The following is a 17494-nucleotide window of genomic DNA, read 5'->3' on the forward strand; positions in this document are numbered from 1 at the left end:
CACTGTTACCTCTCAGAGAACCAACACCCCTTTAAAGTCACAGTAGCCCATACAAGAAGCCATGCAACGGCGACACAGCCTCACAGTCCGCATGCAAGCCACATTCATCGTGCTTAGCTCACGTATGTTCAGTCAAATACAATTCTATTTTAATTGTGCTGTGTCCTGAAAACTTTTTTTTTTACTCATATTATCCACCCCCCCACCCCAAACACACACACACACACACACACATAGGTGGAACAAACGTGATAACTATAGTAAATGTGCCTCAGGTCAAATTAATGAAGGCCTCATTAAACTAATCATCACAATTAAGGGAAATGAAGAGAATAACAGGAAGACTTCAATTGCATTCACACACATCCACTCCACCACAACGTTACATTTAGCTGTAAAACTATATTTCAGTCTTCAGTCATATATATCTCTTTTTTTTTCATGGATGCATAAATCATATTAATATCCAATAATGCCAATGCCAATAAAGCCCTGCTCATTGTTTTGCAACACTGACCACAAAGGGCTAATGCACAAAGGGATATGAAGGGGGTGGCTCCCCAGCATTAGACGCTGTAAACAGGGAGAAGCACATCTCAAATGAAAATGGTGCAGAAACAAAACACATAGAGAAACTATAACAGCATAAATCCAAATCCTGCTTAGCGCTAATGTCTACTCTGTTTCATAAATGATTGCTTTCATCAAGGCCTTCTTCTGGGTCATACTTGTCACAGGATCAGAGTATTCATGGGTCTTATATGAGCCACAACCTGAAATTAAAAGAGAAGGGAGCTACAGTATTAGGCTAAGGACACCAGACACCACTAACTGAAAGACACACTCCCTCCCCATCGGGAGGGAAATGATAATCCTAGTGTTAGAATAAGATATTCAGATTGGTGTTTGGCTGGATACACTTTGCCTCTTTAACTGCGGACTGGTCCAATGGTTGGGAGAAGAGGGGAAAATCTCTGACTCATGTTTCTACATAGATAGCCAATATCTTGTGATTGGAGATACCATGACGGTATATGATGCAGTGACCTCTGCTGAACAAAGTGACGCACTTCTGTGTGATATATAAAGTGGAATTAGTCAAGTACCTCAGATTTGAACAGGAACGGTATTTGAGTGAATGTACCCCTACTTTCCACCACTGGTGAGGACAGGGGAAAACATGCTGGAAATTATTATCATTATTATTATCAGTAGTATTATATGACTGATTTTATCTATAACCAACACCAGATTTCCTTTAATTAAGTTATCATGGTAATTTATGTGTCAATTTTCAACACAAGGTTGCACAACGAGAAGAAGCTGCAGTCCCCTCGTGATACACACACATAGAACATGTATACATATATTTAAATTAAGAATAGAACGACATAAAGTCAGAAATAAAATCAATTTATACATACAGCTGTTTATATACATGTAATCATACCCCCCCCAGAAACAATTGTGTAGGTGCCACAGGTTGATCAGCATCCAAACACATTACATACTGCACATATTGTGACACAGGCCTTTATTAGTGGTGAGCACATCGTTGCAAAGGATAGAAAGGAAGCAAGGGAGGAAGCAGACAAGGAGGCAGACAAGGAGGCACGGAGGAGGCTTGAGAGTGTTGGAATGGGACACCGCTTTGTTCAACAGTAGGGGAGGGCAGAGACGAGCACAGTTGCTTTGCCTGCTAGAATCGTTAAATACTCCCTACAAGGGCGGACAACCAGTCCTGTTTTAATCTAGCAGTGTGGTATCATATCTTTCAAATATTTGTCGCTGCGGGGCTCAAAGGATTTCTACCAAGGGATGTCAAAGCGAGTACGAAGCAGAGAGGTCTGCGCTGATTGCAGTGCTCCGGGTATGATGTCAAACAAGCTAGCTTTAGCTGCTTAGCTAGCCAGCTAGCCCTTACTACAACTTATGAGTTAGCAAACCTAGTTAACGCTACCAACCCCCGACAACCAATTAGCTAGTTAGCTTGGTGGCTAATTGGAATATTTGCTAATTTTCTTCCTCCGAATAAAAATGTCAAAGTGTCTCTTGCCTGTGTTATCACTTTAACTTGTCTGATACCGAAACTCTTTGCTTGAATTTTCACCAGTGATGGTTTATTGTAGTCGAACGTAAATGTTGGGTTAGCTTACTCAGATAGCGTAAATTAGCTTAATCTGTTAGCTCGATAATATTAATTTACAAGTGGCAAATGTCACACAGCTGACCCTCCCATGATTGCATTTGTGATGCTCATTTTGGATGTGTCGAACATGCAACTAACCTGGAGGAGCTATTCGTTGCTGCCGCTTAGCGAATATCCTCGTCTGGGTGGAATCGATCAGCTTGATACCATTAATGTTTGGGTTTGAACGTGTGCGAGTTAACGGTATTAATCATTTAACAGCAGACTGTTGGGTTAACTAACATTTGGGTCTTATCCTAGAGCCACGCTGGGCCTCTGTCAACAGGGGTGTGTTGATCTGCGATGAGTGCTGCAGCATCCATCGAGGTCTGGGGCGGCACAGCTCTCAAGTCCGACATCTGACTCATTGTCCATGGCCATCCACCCAGTTACAGGTGATCAGACTGGGACAGTAACCCCCTCATACACCAAGCATCCAGATGTAAATGGGTGTGTGATGGATAATCCAGTGGTTGAACAATCACATCATCACACATCATCAGGTGACTATTGAACAATTCTGTGTATAAATTGATTCAGATGAGCTGATGGTTGGTTTCATGTTTTAGATGGTCCAGACGCTGTATGGCAATGGAGCCAATTCCATATGGGAGCACAGTCTTCTGGACCCTTCCTCTTCAGTGAGTGGGAAGCGCAAAGCCAACCCCCAGGACAGAGTTCAGTAAGTGCTTTAAAGGATTTTCATGTGTCAGTGCAGATTTTGGTATGCTTTCTTGCACTTTGGTAAAATTGGCAAAATTGATTTTCATAGTTAAGGTCAGTGAACATGCATAATTGGCCCACTGTACTGTGAAAATGACTCATGGCTAGTCTCAAAGTTTAAGTGACTGGCAAGGTACACAACAAAATGAATGCACAGTTAAATGCAAGTGGCAAAGTCCTAGCCATGTTAATATCCAATATCCTAACCATGTTAATTGTAATGGATAGATATGACCATTTTTAATTTGGTTTTCCTTCAATATGAAGTTTTCTAAAGAAGGAGTATGTACTGTAACTCGTAGCAAATAACAAAATGAGAGATGGGATGTAGTCACCCACATTCACTGCCAGGTATAAACACTTCATCAGCCTGATGTCTGGCTGGTGGAGTAAAGATAAACAGTCAGCCACATATAAACACAGCCATGCTGAATCTGACCCTCACAGCCGGAGCAAACACATTCAATGACTAGTCAACAGACGGAGTACTGTTTCAGGATGACTTCGATCTTATTGGGGGTCTCCACTGCAGGAACTTTCCCAGGACTAAGCATTTTAGGAACTTTAGACCTAGGCCTGCCTAAATTAGAGGAACCAGGACTAAAAGTAGGTCCTGTGGAACAATTTGAGGTGTAAAAAAAAATATGTTCATGATGGTTAAAAGTTTCTAGAGCCATACAGACCCTGCAGCTGCGTCAACTTCCTCCTTCCACAAAACAAGGAAGTATTCTAGTATAGATATTAGGACGTGGGGTGGAGTTTTCTTGTTACTACTGACGGTAAAGACAAAGCCAGGCTTTGTTGTGGGCTTCCTGGCTAATTTTGTACTGTACTGTAGTGTACGTTATCTGTACAGAGATCATCTGACAGTGAGGAAGGATGGACATACTTAGAATTTGGGTGTGAATGTCTTCCCAGAATTTGCAACTCTAGTTGCAAGAGGGAAAGGGCTTCAGTGATGGGGCACTTCTGGTGACCTTTTTTTGATTTCAAGAACAAAATATCCACAACCCAGCGATGTGCTATAGTGGTTTACTTAATGGAAGACTTGCTCTACATCTAAATTTTCATGCATTGTGACTGATTTGAATATCTCCAGTTCACATGTTTTGACCATCGTCTTAAACAAAAATATAAAGTTGATTATGTGACATGGTACTTTCTTAGCAATCACGGGCAGCATTATTAGCGTTTCTGGTTTTAGACGTGAGCATATTTTATTGTTGTCTCCAGTCCCAACAAGACCGAGTTCATCAAGGCCAAGTATCAGATGTTGGCGTATGTTCATCGGATGCCTTGTCGGGAGGATGACAGCGTAACCGCAAAAGACCTCAGCAAGGTGAGGTTTTGCTCAATTTTTGGTTATTGTGCTTACTGCTCTGCATTCTTCATTTGCCAAAAATCTTTAGATATAAATATAACCCAACGTTGTCCCATGTAAATTTGCCTCTTGGAGTGAAACCAGTGGTGGTATGGTGAAATACAACCAAACAAACCTTTGGTTTTCAACTTTGATACTTAAGATGCTAGGATGATCTGACCTCAGCTCTTTGTAACAGCTGCTTTTGTATCACATTCTTCTAGTATCTGCGCTCTGAACTCTCTATTATTCCAATTAGATAACAAATAATTTAATGACAAGATGGATTATATGCATATTAATAACAGGTATTTCAATACAAGTACATGTACATGTAGGTGAGTGGAAAGAAAGCATCAAATCATTTTTTTTTTTAGTTCACCCATGAACTAATTCTGTCATACCTGTGCACCTGTTTGAAAATGATTGCCCTGGTGTATCCCTCACTAGCAATAATCACTATGATCTCAGTTTCCAGCAGGATAAATGCATCATGTCTCTCGAGTGAAGCCAGCCCTGTGTGTATGCAATTCGCAATCAAATTTAAACAAACTACTTGTTGGTCTCCTTTCAGCAACTCCATTCCAGTGTTCGCACTGGAAACTTGGAGACCTGCCTAAGACTCTTATCTTTGGGAGCGCAGGCCAACTTCTTCCATCCAGTAAGTGTAGCTGAATACACACAAAAAAAAAAAAATAATTGTTTAAGTTGACAACACACTAATGCTTCATCACTGTGTTGGTTATTGGGACAACAGGAGAAAGGTAACACGCCACTACACGTAGCAGCAAAAGCAGGACAAATGTTACAAGCAGAGCTGTTGGCAGTTTATGGAGCTGATCCCGGGGCTCTGGACTCAAGTGGAAAGACCCCCATTGATTATGCAAGGTAAGATTCTTGAGGTATGAACAGCGAGATGTCTGTACCAAGCCTTATGATATTGAAACTTTTCGTTTTGAACAAACCTGAAAGCTTGTTGCGAGGCTACAAGCATCTACCTCTCTGGTAGTTGTGCTTCAGGGAATGATCCACGTCCTTTTGAGATTCAAGTATGTATACAGAAACTGATGTGTGTATAAACTGGCTACGATTCATATGTCGACGTGTTAATGAGCAAATGTAGCACATTGTCACAGTAACAAAAACGGGTAGAAACTGGTAGAAAACGCCAAGCGAGAAACTGGAAAAAGCTCCAGCTGAAATGGCAAAAATATTTAGCATGCTTTGCACTGCAGTGAATGTTAGACACAGACCCACGAGCACTATGTCAGTCTGACTGATTTAATAAGAGTGTGGCGAACTGAAGCAAGAGAGGAAGGAAATAGTGTGTAGGACAGTGTTCTAGCTGACTCAGCTTGACTACTTTAGCAAAAGTTGGAGCATTTCAACATGTAGAAATAAATACAATACAAGGTAATGTATTGGTAAGGTAATTTCATACATTAGATATTATAGACAATGTCTGCATTCCAAGGTAATGTGTTTTCTTAAAGATAAAACAAGACAAGCAGTCCTTTGCTCAAAGTAAAAACTACATATTTTATGGTGTTTCCGGCATAACAGAGGCTTGGTGGTGTCTAAGCATAACTAATCACCATGGCCAGCTGCCGCCCTTAGACCTTCTCCTTCAGTCCCATGCTCATTAGCAAGAAACTGAGTTACCAAACCAGCTATGTAGTCTTAATTAGAATTGCATTTTTTTAATCAACAAAGGCTTTTAACAAAGATTGATTTAAAGGCATCCTATCTTAAGCATTCTTTAACCTTAGAACAGCGCCATATTTCTGAAACATGACCTTTTATTCTTAATCTGTGCAGACAAGCTGGGCATCAGGAGCTCGCAGAGAGGCTATTGGAGATACAGTATGAACTCACTGACCGGTTAACATTTTACCTCTGCGGTAGAAGACCAGGTAAGTAGGCACATCAAGAAAGGCTGCTGCATGGCATTTGAGAGCTGGTGCTTTTGCTGTTTTTCTACCATTGAAATTGTTCATATCACGTCCTTGTTGTGTTGTAGATCACAGAAATGGGCAACACTTCATCATTCCACAGATGGCAGACAGGTAATAGCTATGTTGAGATCTTCTAATGCACAGAAAACAATAGCAAATGATACTATTATCTTAGGCCCACGTCCACCATTATTTCAGCGTTATTTAATCTACCACCTAATCTTATTTTTCCTATGCTGCATTCTTTTGATGGATAAGAAATAAGTAAGTATGTTGGTTAGGTTAGCCATTGTGTGTCTCTTTGTTTGTGTTCACTTTAGCAGAAAATTGATCAATTTGAATTTTTCGTCCAAAGCAGCCTGGATTTGTCAGAGTTTGCAAAAGCTGCAAAGAAGAAGCTCCAGTCGGTGAGACAATTTTACATGTGAATGTGAAATGTTAGTGTGTGTGTGTGTGTGTGTGTTTTGTTGTTGTTGTTGTTGTTTTTTTTACATAATCTTCATTTGGAAATAGCAGTTTATGCAATCATCATTCGTTAAATACCTTTACAGAGTGATCCATCTTTTTAGCTTTTAGCAGCACAAGTGTAGGACACAAAAGTAGAACATGGGGCGTTTAGTCGTTTGAGATGAAAACAAGTTACATGAGCAAATTTTAGCAAAATAAGGACATTTCAAGGAAATATTCCATTTCCATTCATCCATTGTCTATACCACTTATCCTTAAGGGTCGGGCCAATGTCAGCCAGTGCCAGCTATTTTGTCCAGACTTCCTCTGGAATGCAACTATGAGTTTCTCTTTCCCATTTGTTTTTTATGTAGGTGGTACTTGTTGTTTTATTTTCTAATGCTTTGGCTGCAATGACTGTCTAACATAGAACTGTTTATGTGATGGCATACTAAAAATCTAAAAAAAAGTCCCTATTATACTATACATACTATCCAGTATGTTTGGTGTGAAGTCATAAATGCGTTTTAAAAGTGAACCAGAAGTTCCGCTTTATTTTGTTCCAGCTAAGTAACCATCAGTTTGAAGAACTTGCCATGGACGTTTATGATGAAGTTGACAGAAGAGAAACAGATGCAGGTGAAATTCAAAGATTTGTCAAAATGTACAATATATATCCTGCATTTAATTACTTTCATGCCTGCATTTTGATTCCTATTTTACATATTATATCTGGTGTTTTTCAGTGTGGCTGGCAACTCAGAACCATAGCACGCTTGTAACAGACACCACAGTGGTGCCTTTTCTGCCTGTCAATCCAGAGTATTCATCTACGAGAAACCAGGCAAGTGATTGCTCAATGTTGTCCCCCGTTTAAACATCAGATTGTTGTAGGCGTGGGCGATATGACCTAAAACGATAATATGGTATTTTTCACTTGAAAATTTTATGTTTTGATGCATTTGTCTTCTCAGGGTCGTCAGAAATTGGCGAGGTTTAGTGCTCATGAATTTGCCACCCTGGTCATCGATATTCTAACTGATGCTAAACGACGGCAGTGGGGCAATTCCTGCGAAAGTCCCAAAGGTACATTTTGCAGTTTTTATTTTACCAGACCTTCTTGACGTTTCTTGCTAATGTACTTTTGTTTTGGGTTTTTGTTTAGAATATGTGTTCACAGCAGTCCGCACTCAATTTTGCATATAAATGTGGACTATGTAGGCTCAGCTGTTGCGGCCACAGTTAGAACGTGAACCACATGTACTGATGTTTGCACAGAAACGTTTCCAAGCCCAGGTTGTCGATAAAGGTAAACCTCAGCCCATAATTAATAAAGAGGAGCGAGAGCTGACTCTTGTGTTCAATGCACGAAAATGTGTTCTTTAGCTATTTGATTTATACAGCTGCCTGTAGCCAGCAGGTATTGTTTGATCTGGTGGTCTGCCTTCAGAAAACGTGGAGCTGATCCTTCAGGGAATAGGCAGTCGTCATAACAGTGAGAGCCAAGACAATGACCAGCCAGATTACGACAGTGTGGCATCAGATGAAGATCCAGTACAAGAGGCCACCTGTGGGGACAGCTGCAATGACAGAAGGACCAAGGTTAATATTTTTTGGAACTATGAATATCTAGACATTCAAATACACCTCGCTTTACTTTTTAAACTGATGAATGAATGAATCCTTTCCTGTGTAACGTTCTGCTGCAGAGCTCAGAGTCATCTGACCTCTCTGATGGACCAATCACAGTGCAGGAATTTATGGAGGTGAAGACTGCCCTCACCGCATCAGAAGCCAAGATACAACAGCTTCTTAAAGTCAACTGTCACCTTAGTGAAGAGCTGCGATTGATGCAGGGCAAGGTAAGTAAATTCATGTGTGTATATATATATTATATATATATATATTATTTCCAGATCCATAACTTTTGATACTTGCTAGCTGCATATTTAACAGTGTCAGTGTGAACAAGACTTGATCCTTCTCAGTTTTACCAGAGACACTGAGTAATTTGATTACACACACAGACATAAGAAATGAATGTTCAGGTCATGATTGTGTGAATGCGTGGAATGTGTTGAAGATTAGATTTTGACACATAAATGGATGGAAATACCATAGAGGGTCATAACCTCTATACTTGTTTTGGTAACAATTACCAATCCCCAGACCTCCTCTGCTATGCTGTTTATGCTGTGAAATGGTAAAACGAGGCTGAATGTTATAGTTCTTTGTGGTCCAAAAAAGAGTGAGGAATTACAAAATATTTATCACCAAATGGTAACCACAAAGGATGTTATGATCTAAGTATCTGTCATTGTAAACCTACAGAAAGAGCCATCAGTCACAAACCACCTACATTTTCAGTGATAACATTTTGGGTGTAGGTGAATCACCGATTCTACACTCACCGTTACAAAAAAAGTCATAGAATTAGATCACTAACACCTCCACAAGGCACGCAACAAACATTAGCAATCCACAACCGATCTATGTATGTTCTTTTACCAGGCATCTAATGTCACTCAGTTTCTGATTCGTCAGTTCACTTAGTTTTTACTTACTGGGGTTTTGAGGCCACCACACTGTTCAACTCAACATCCCAGTTACTTAGCACAAAACACAGACCCTAGTGTGGACTGTTCTCACTATTCTCACTACTTTTTTGGTAACAATTATTTCTGTGTATCTGCAAATGCACCTTTTCAACATTCAGCAAAATGTTACTGCATTTGAATGCATCTACATTGGCTTTGTTGACACCTGATTGCTCTCTGATCCTCCAAAGAAGTCTGAAGTGACAAAGTGTAAATGGGCTCATAGTTGCAGGCAACCACAGGATCTCTTGATTTCATTTCTGTTTGCCTGTCCTCAGTTGGCGCTGCTACTACTTGACCACCTGGCAATGTTGCTAAAATGTTGTGATAATGTTGCTAAAAGTATATCATGTTGTGGATAGACCAAATTTGCATGCTTAAGAAATCTCTGGGAGATGACAGCATTTCATTTGGTTTTGTCATGCCCCAAATGAGCCCACATTATTTTTCTCTTCAGCTGATTGAGAGACTGCAATGTACTGCCTCCTCCTGCTGGTTATTTGCTCCTTAACCATATTGCTTTTCCTTGACAAAAGTGACCAGTTCCAGTTCCTTATCTTCATTACCCTTCTTGGACAACCAAACCTCATCTGCTGACTCAGTAAAGCCCCAGGACATTTTCTAACACATCTAACTCGCTCCAAAATCTCTTTTTTGATAATAATGTTCTGTATATTGTCACAGCCACACATTAACTAAAGTAAGTAAAAGTGCTTTTGTGTTACCCTGCTAATGTTGACCTCTATGCCCTCAGTGTCTCTACCCTTCACACTTTATAGGCTTTGCATTTTATCTTACATCCTAAAAGTACATTTGTTGACTTCAAGAAAATGTTGTGGCGTCGTAATATGGACTCGTTAGTTAGACGGACAGCTGAAAAAGTAATGTTTCCCATCACTCTTTACAGTTTCTTGGTGCTTTTCGTGTAAATAAGGGCAACCCCTTATGCTGCATTTTCTCGTGGTGTCGTACTTCAGAAGTTGCTATCAGCACAACCTTTTGTTGTGAGACAAAGTTCAACGAAAAAACCAAAAACAAAAGACAGGTGGGGATGAACTCCACAGATATACTGCTTTTCTTCTGGAGGCTTAGCTTCATTCTACTCTATTATTGATGTCTGGCGGAGCTTTTGTAAGGAGATCATCCCCCAGCCAGAGTTGATTTGACAGATGTTTTGTTCTCTTCAGCTGAACTCCCTGCAGACTGAAAACACAACACTGCGATGGCAGACCCCCAGTGGACAGCAACACCTCCAGGGGCCCTTTGGTCGACACCCACCTCGCGGAGGTCGCGCCATGTCCATGTACGAGACGGGCTCTACTCAGAGGCCGTACCCCCACCAAGTCGAAACGGCTCGGCATGAGGATGGAGTCATTTTACAACCTTTCCCAACCAACGTAAGCACAGAGCAGCGATGCACTTGCTGTACTGTTCTCATAAGACAAAACAATGATGCCTGGCTTTGGGCTGGTGTTGGTTTTTCATGCATTCAATCATTCATTGCATCTCAATAGAGTATGCTCAACCTGGTTTGACCCCTTTCTAGATTGGGAGGGGTCCTTTGGGGACGGCTGCTTCCTCCCTCCCTACCTTCCCCTCTTCCCTGTCCTGGTCGTGGGATGAGAGATCTCGAAGGGTTAAGTACCGAAGTTCCCCGCGGTTCAGAGGCAACCCCACAGGGGACGGTGAAAACTGTCCCCCTGCTTGACCCCACAGTCTTCTCTCTCCTGACCTGTGTCTTTTAGCTGCTTTTTATCAGTATCGCCTGCCTGCCTGCATGCACCACAGTGCCTCTGCTACAGCTCCGTTATCTGAACAACTCCGGCTTTGTATCCAGAGAAGACCTTACACGGGGCCGCTCTGGCTCAAGTAAACATCAGAAGCGACGATGAAATGTTGTCCTTGTTTGAATGATCAGACAGTGGAGTCCAGTATCCATGAATGATAGATAAAATGGCTCATCACAATGTGCTTCCTAGTCATAAACGCCCCCTGCTTACATCAGGGTTTCTTCACGTCTACTAATTGCATCCCCTGCAGTATGCACTACGTTACACCACAATGACCTTGTTGTGTATGTTTCCTGTCTTTTTCTCTTCATCTGCCTTAAAACCAAATGTGCAAAATTGCATGATTCTGATTTGTGTGTGCTTCCATTTGCTCATATACAATATATACTGTATTTGATCGATGGTGATTCATTCATGTCCCTATAGGGTTGTAGTCTGGAGGGACAGAGTATCATGCTGGAGAATGATTATGACACTACGCCCAACCACTCTGAACTAGAAGAGACTGGGTAAGAAGTTATGAGATGCCTTCAGTATTTACTGGAATAAAATGTTGTGAAGGGGAAGCAAAGAAATGGTGTTTTAAAAAAAAAAAAGAACTTTGAAGTAAAATAAATGCGAAGGTCTTCTTGTTTCTGACAGCAGAGATGATGACATCATCGTAGCAGAAGCTCACAGAGTTAAAGGTCACATAAAGAGAGAGGAGGAGGCTAGACTAATATTAGTTTTGACAGATGTTTAGAAAGAGTCCTTGACTGGAACAGCGTGGCTGTACAGGACTATTTTAACATATTAGGACTTGCACCTGTCTGACGTAAGCTACCACTTCCCAACAAATCAACAAATGACCGAGAGCCAGAAGCCTCTCGCACGTCATCGACCTCTGGTTGTTCTTTTGCCATTTACGTACATGTCGTGCTGATTATGGTCACTGCTGTTAGCTATTTGTTGAGTTGCCAGTTCTCTACTGAATTTAATGCGCTAATGGCAAATTTTATGTTGACTACTATTATGCAATTGTAGTAGTAGTTGTATGTATATTTGGTGTTTCTTCCATAGTTTCGTTTAGATGGAAGCTAAGAGGCACTAAATTATGATGCCAGGCTGCATTTAATTTACCTCATGGAATGGCATTTCACTCAATTCACAGTCAGTCTACTGCACACAAGAAAAAAATATTAAAATGGAACCACTCTTGTAATGGAACACTAGTCGTTCTAGTTCCTTTTTTTTTTTTCAAAACTCTGTTTGATAGCTAAGATAAAGAATATGAACCAGCGTCTTTATGTGTTGCAATAAATTTAGCAGGAAGCTGTGATAAAGCATAAATTTCCTGTCATTTGCAGCAGCCCTCTTCCAGCCTCTGAAGCAGTGGAGCCTGGGGAGGAGGGAGAGGAGGATGCCACCCTGCCGTGCACAGAGGACGTCATCTGTAAGACAGAGCAGATCACGAAGAACATACAGGAGCTTCTGAGAGCCGCCCAGGAGACCAAACATGACAGGTAGTTTACCATTAATAGATTAATTGATAATAATAAAGTCAAACCTTGAACTCTGTCAGGCCTTAGATTTTAATCATGACTGTATTTCTGTCATTCTGCCGTTCCTTTTTAAAGAGGGTAAATGCTGTTTCATCCTCTGTCCCTGCTGCTTCTAGGTCAGTGGTTTTCAATAGTTATCCTCAGTGCCCAGGACCCTGCCGGTCTTCATTCATTCTAACCAGCTAACCAGAGACTAATCTACACCCAAGTTGCAGGGCGATTGCAGTAATGTAGTAAACCAGCAGCAATCTGGACCCCAGTGACCAATACTGAGAGCCACTGATTTTGAGCCTCACAGGCTCAAGACAGCCTGGCCTATGTCTTTGTGTCCTAAGAACTATTTGTCTGCTGGGGGTAGGCTTTTTGGTCTTAAAATGCAGCTGGCAGGAAACACCACATGACCACATAGTCCCCTGTGAGTTAGTCTAGTCACTGAGGTTTCCTGTATGTATCATGTATTAACTTCCTGTTTGCTTTTTTTCTACAGTTTAATTTTCCAGCTTTTATCATGGTGTGAGATATTAACTATTTGACCTCACAGCAGTTTTTCCAGTGTAAATATAATCATGGCTTTATATTCTGTTAAATCTTGTGAAAAATATTGTAGCTGACTTGGCTTAGCAAGTTTTGTCAGCTTGACTGGTGCACATATTGAAGTATTAATACGAAATGACAAGGTATGACTGGTCTTTCATTGCTTGATTATTAGCGTCCTCTGTTAGGGTATTGGCATCTTCAGCCTAATAAAACTACTCTCAGTTTGAGTATTAGTCATGATGTTGATTGTCACTGAAATTTGAGTTGTTTAATTTCGCAGCCTCGACAACCGCACCATCTGCTAACCCAGTGTTTTGCTTGCTCATCAGTTTATGACATGAAATGAGCTCTCCCTGTATTCATGTGAAGTATTTAATGTTGGCACGTGGAATATTAGCTTGGGTTTCTCTTTTCTTTTTTTTAAAATTTCATTATAAGTCATGTTTGTTGTAACTGCTTTGCATTGAAATTTGTATATATGGCACAGGAGTGGTCGGGCACCCATTCAGCCTTTTGTCTCCATCTCTCACAGCTTCCTGCCTTGTTCGGAGAAGATCTGCATGGCTGTGAAAGAGATGGCTGCCCTATTTCCCAAGGTAAGACGACCCCCCCCTCCCCCCCAACAGCTTGGTGTCCTTCCCCAGAGCAATTAAGGGATTTGTTGTTTGTTTGAAAACAGCCAAAGGGAATCTAAACTGACTTGTTCAGATCGGGTTGGCCCTGCTCATTGCATTACTTAGTTTTATGTTTACCATTTATTGAATTACTTGTGTACACACACACACACACACAGAGCACACTGACCACAATGAGGGTTTATTTATGGACATTGTCATCTCAGTCCCTTATCGAGTCTCCATCATCCCTCCTGTCCCCCGCAGAGGCCGTCCTCAGAGACTGTGCGTGGGTCTCTCTGTCTGCTCACCTCCAGTGCCAGCCGGCTCCATGGAGAGTGCCAGAAGGCCGCAGAGCACAACCCCTGCCCGTCGGACATCCAGCTGGTCACTCAGCAGGTCATCCAGTGCGCTTATGACATTGCCAAAGCCGCCAAGCAACTCGTCACCGTTACAACCAAAGAAAACAACAACTAAAACTGAAACCCAAAGACATTCCTGATACACCCAAAATAGAGTTTATCAATGATGTTGCTAATTTCAACTTAATCAGTGTTAACACCATTTTTTGTGTTACCATAATTAATCAGTGTAAACATTCACATAACATTCCTTTAGGTGGGGATTCTTTTTTTTTTTTTTTTTTTTTAAAAAGATGCACCATGCAAAATGATGGATCCGTCAATCTTTATTTATTTTGTTGTTTTTGTATCATGGTAATACTGAGTGAACAAACATCTTTAAAGATGTAGGACAGAATGTGTTACTATTCTTTACCTCACAAAGAAATAACCGTTTGGTCCACACAGTTTCGAAAAAGTGCAATGTTGTGTGTGTATATATATAAAACAACTAGAAAAACAAGCAGTTGAGCCTTCTACATTGTACTTTTCTCCATAGAGGTCATCAGTCATGGACCTTGAGGTAGGCATGGCAGAGCTGCCAGTGAGGACTTATGTCTGCAAGACCTCCAAAATCAAGGATCAGTGTACAGTGCCCTCCATAACATTTGGGACAGAGACACAGTTTGACTTATTTTGACTCTGTACACCTGGAGGTGTCAGAAATATAAAATAATAAGTATGTACTTTCAGCTTTAACAGTACTGACAGCCATTTTGGGTGAACCATGCAGGAATTACAACAATTTTTATACATAAAAATTAATACATTTCAAGATACCAAAGTACCTGGACAAATTCACAAAATATGAAATTAAGTAGTAATATTTCATAATTGGTCACAGACAACATGAAGTGTGGAGCCCACAGACCTGCTCAGGCACTGGGCTTCTTCCCCGGTGATGGATGGTCTGCCAGGCCACTGCTGTTTCGTGGGCTTTTTCCCTCCACATGAAATGTATGCTCTGTTGGATTCAGGTCGGGTAATTGACTCTGTCCTTCCAGGACACTACATTTTCTTGTACTTGACAAAGTCTTAGGTCGCTTCGGCAGTATGTTTCAGTTCATTATCCGACGCTCCGTCCAGTTGGATCCCTGAGTTGAACCCTAGCAGATAGGATTGCTCTGTACACCTCAGAATTCTCCCTGCTGCTTCTGTCTTCTGTCACATCATCAGTAAACATTAGTGACCCAGTACCATTGGAAGCCATGCATGCCCATGCCTCAACACTACCTCCACCGTGTTTACAATTGACGTGGTATGCTTCGGATCATGAGCCGTTCCAAGCCCTCTCTGTACTTTTTACTTCTTATTGCTCTGGTACAGGTTGATCTTAGTTCCGTTTGTCAACAGAGCTGGGCCGGCTTTTTTAGATGTTTTTTTTTTTTTGCAAAGTCTAATCTGGCCTTTCTATTCTTGAGGCTTATCAGTGGTTTGCACCTTGTGGTGAACTGTATCTGCTCTTGTGAATTCTTCTCTGTATGGTAGACTTGGATAGTTATACGTCTGCCTCCTAGAGAGTGTTCTTCACTTGGCTAGATTTTGTGAAGGGGTTGTTCTTTACCATGGAAAGGATCCTGTGATCATCCACCACTATTGTCCTCTGTGGATGTCGAGGCTTTTTTTGTGTTGCCAAGCTCAGCAGTGTGTTGTTGTTTTTCTCTCAGAATGTACCAAACTGTTGATTTGGCCACTCCTTGCTATCTCTGGTCTCTGGTGGTATTTGTTCTTGCTGTCGGGGGGGGCGGGGGGGGTTCACTTGCACTGAGAGCTCCTTTGACCGCATGTTGTGGGTTTACAGTAACAGCTTCTGAATGCAAATGCACTGAACCAACTCCAGACCTTATGCCTGCTTAAGTGATAAAAGAACTATCAAAGGAATAGCCCACACCCATCCATAAAACAGCTTTTGGGTTAACTGTCCAATTACTTTTGGTCTATTAATAAAGAGGGGTATTAAAGAGCTGTAGTTACTTAACCCTTTGTCCAATTTGGTTGTTAATACCTTCAAATTAAAGAAAATAGTCTGCACTTAAAGCCCATATTCATAATCTGTCCCAAACATGATGGAGGGCACTGTGGATGAATCTACACCAGTGACATCAGTTTATTTTCCTTCAGCCATTTTAAATGTTTTTAAGATGGGGTGACAGTATTTTAATCTTGAATTATTGTGATGCCACTTGCTTAGAGTTCAAATGTTTGTTTAGTAAGCAAACTGTGATTATAGAAATAGCTTCAGTGCATTGAGCACCATGTAAGGCCAGCAGTACAAAGAGTGCAAACTTTCATTCCATCCAGCAGGTGATTTCACTGTTCAGTCCCTCCTCTCTGGTTGAACATGTTTTTATAAGTAAAGCATCAGTAGTTTTTGGAGTTATAATGTTACAGCCATACTTTCAATGGTGTGTGTGTGCGTGTGTGTGCGTGCGTGTGTGTGTGTGCGTGTGTGTGTGGACACAGTTGACACAGATGGCCTCAATTGTCTGGGTGAAATCCATTTTGAATCAATTTTAATAGCATTATGCAAATATATAAGATGTATGTATCCATGTAATTCTTTATCAAAATAACCCAAATACTATTCTATTTATAAACTGTATGTCATACCTCTAAGAAAATATCAATGTTTATTTTCATAAGCTTTTGTTTAACATGATGCTCCTCACAGACTAACTTTTGTTCTGAGGTTTGGGACGTCTCAGCTGGCAGGAAGTTATAGGCAACTTGTGATCTCTGTTTATTTGGTGTGGTGCTGTAACTCCTGTGTGTTCAATGCTGCCTGTGGTTTACAATCAATGATAAAGTAAATGTACCCTCACAGTTAGAGTACCTGTTGTAGAACTTGGGTCTAATGTGTCACTCATTGTTGTGAGCCAGATAAGTTTCAACCAAGGGTGGAAAGAGAACTAGAATACCCTGCACAAGTGGAGCACAGGTCGGTATTACTGAAGTAACCTGCAATAAGATAAGCCACACTGGAATGTATCTCGTTCGAAAATGGTAATAAATAACAGTTACTCTGTTACTCAGTATACAAGAGCGAATGCAACCTTTCCCTTGAGCAAACTCCCCAAGTCGGTGCTAAATTCTATTGTGGTGAGCAGCTTTTCTTTTTGAAGAAGCTTTCTCAGAAGGCCGACAAAGGGAGGAAAAGGGGCTGAAAGCAAACTTCAGAGCAGGATCCCATAGATGTAGTATTAAAGTGCCGTTACATTTTTCCTCAGTGCAGATTATTGCACAATTCATGTCATGCAATTAATTTCTGAAGTCCTAAAAGTGATTTTGTTGTCTGCCCTTTAAACTTCATTTGATGGTTCAGGACTTTGCTTGTGTTGTTT

At 41.0% G+C, this 17494-nt stretch overlaps 1 protein-coding gene across 3 annotated transcripts; it reads left to right on the forward strand.

Annotated features, from left to right (window-relative positions):
* Nucleotides 1-1705: 1705 nt before the first annotated feature.
* git2b (G protein-coupled receptor kinase interacting ArfGAP 2b) lies at nucleotides 1706-14616 on the forward strand. 3 transcript variants are annotated; one of them, XM_070850194.1, is made up of 20 exons: nucleotides 1706-1870; nucleotides 2450-2583; nucleotides 2758-2870; nucleotides 4145-4250; nucleotides 4846-4932; nucleotides 5029-5159; nucleotides 6090-6184; nucleotides 6292-6337; nucleotides 6582-6633; nucleotides 7240-7312; nucleotides 7420-7517; nucleotides 7648-7759; nucleotides 8124-8275; nucleotides 8383-8535; nucleotides 10458-10667; nucleotides 10817-10906; nucleotides 11487-11569; nucleotides 12407-12562; nucleotides 13671-13734; nucleotides 14020-14616. In XM_070850194.1, the coding sequence occupies exons 1-20, from the start codon at nucleotides 1819-1821 to the stop codon at nucleotides 14227-14229; spliced, it is 2217 nt and encodes a 738-aa protein (XP_070706295.1). In that variant the 5' UTR covers nucleotides 1706-1818; the 3' UTR covers nucleotides 14230-14616. The 3 variants fall into 3 exon arrangements, with proteins under 3 accessions (XP_070706295.1, XP_070706296.1, XP_070706297.1); XM_070850195.1 differs by having other exon boundaries at nucleotides 6585-6633; XM_070850196.1 differs by lacking the exon at nucleotides 10817-10906.
* The last annotated feature ends 2878 nt before the right edge of the window (nucleotides 14617-17494 follow it).

Source organism: Pempheris klunzingeri, chromosome 19, assembly GCF_042242105.1.
Source record: "Pempheris klunzingeri isolate RE-2024b chromosome 19, fPemKlu1.hap1, whole genome shotgun sequence".
NCBI classification, from domain to species: Eukaryota; Metazoa; Chordata; class Actinopteri; order Acropomatiformes; family Pempheridae; genus Pempheris; species Pempheris klunzingeri.

Excerpts from the sequence above, each read along its gene's own strand:
- git2b (XM_070850194.1), top strand. The coding sequence starts at position 1,819 with ATGTCAAAGCGAGTACGAAGCAGAGAGGTCTGCGCTGATTGCAGTGCT. Across the intron at positions 2,871-4,144 it reads AACCCCCAGGACAGAGTTCA|TCCCAACAAGACCGAGTTCA; the intron begins GTAAGTGCTTTA and ends TGTTGTCTCCAG. Across the intron at positions 8,276-8,382 it reads GCAATGACAGAAGGACCAAG|AGCTCAGAGTCATCTGACCT; the intron begins GTTAATATTTTT and ends GTTCTGCTGCAG.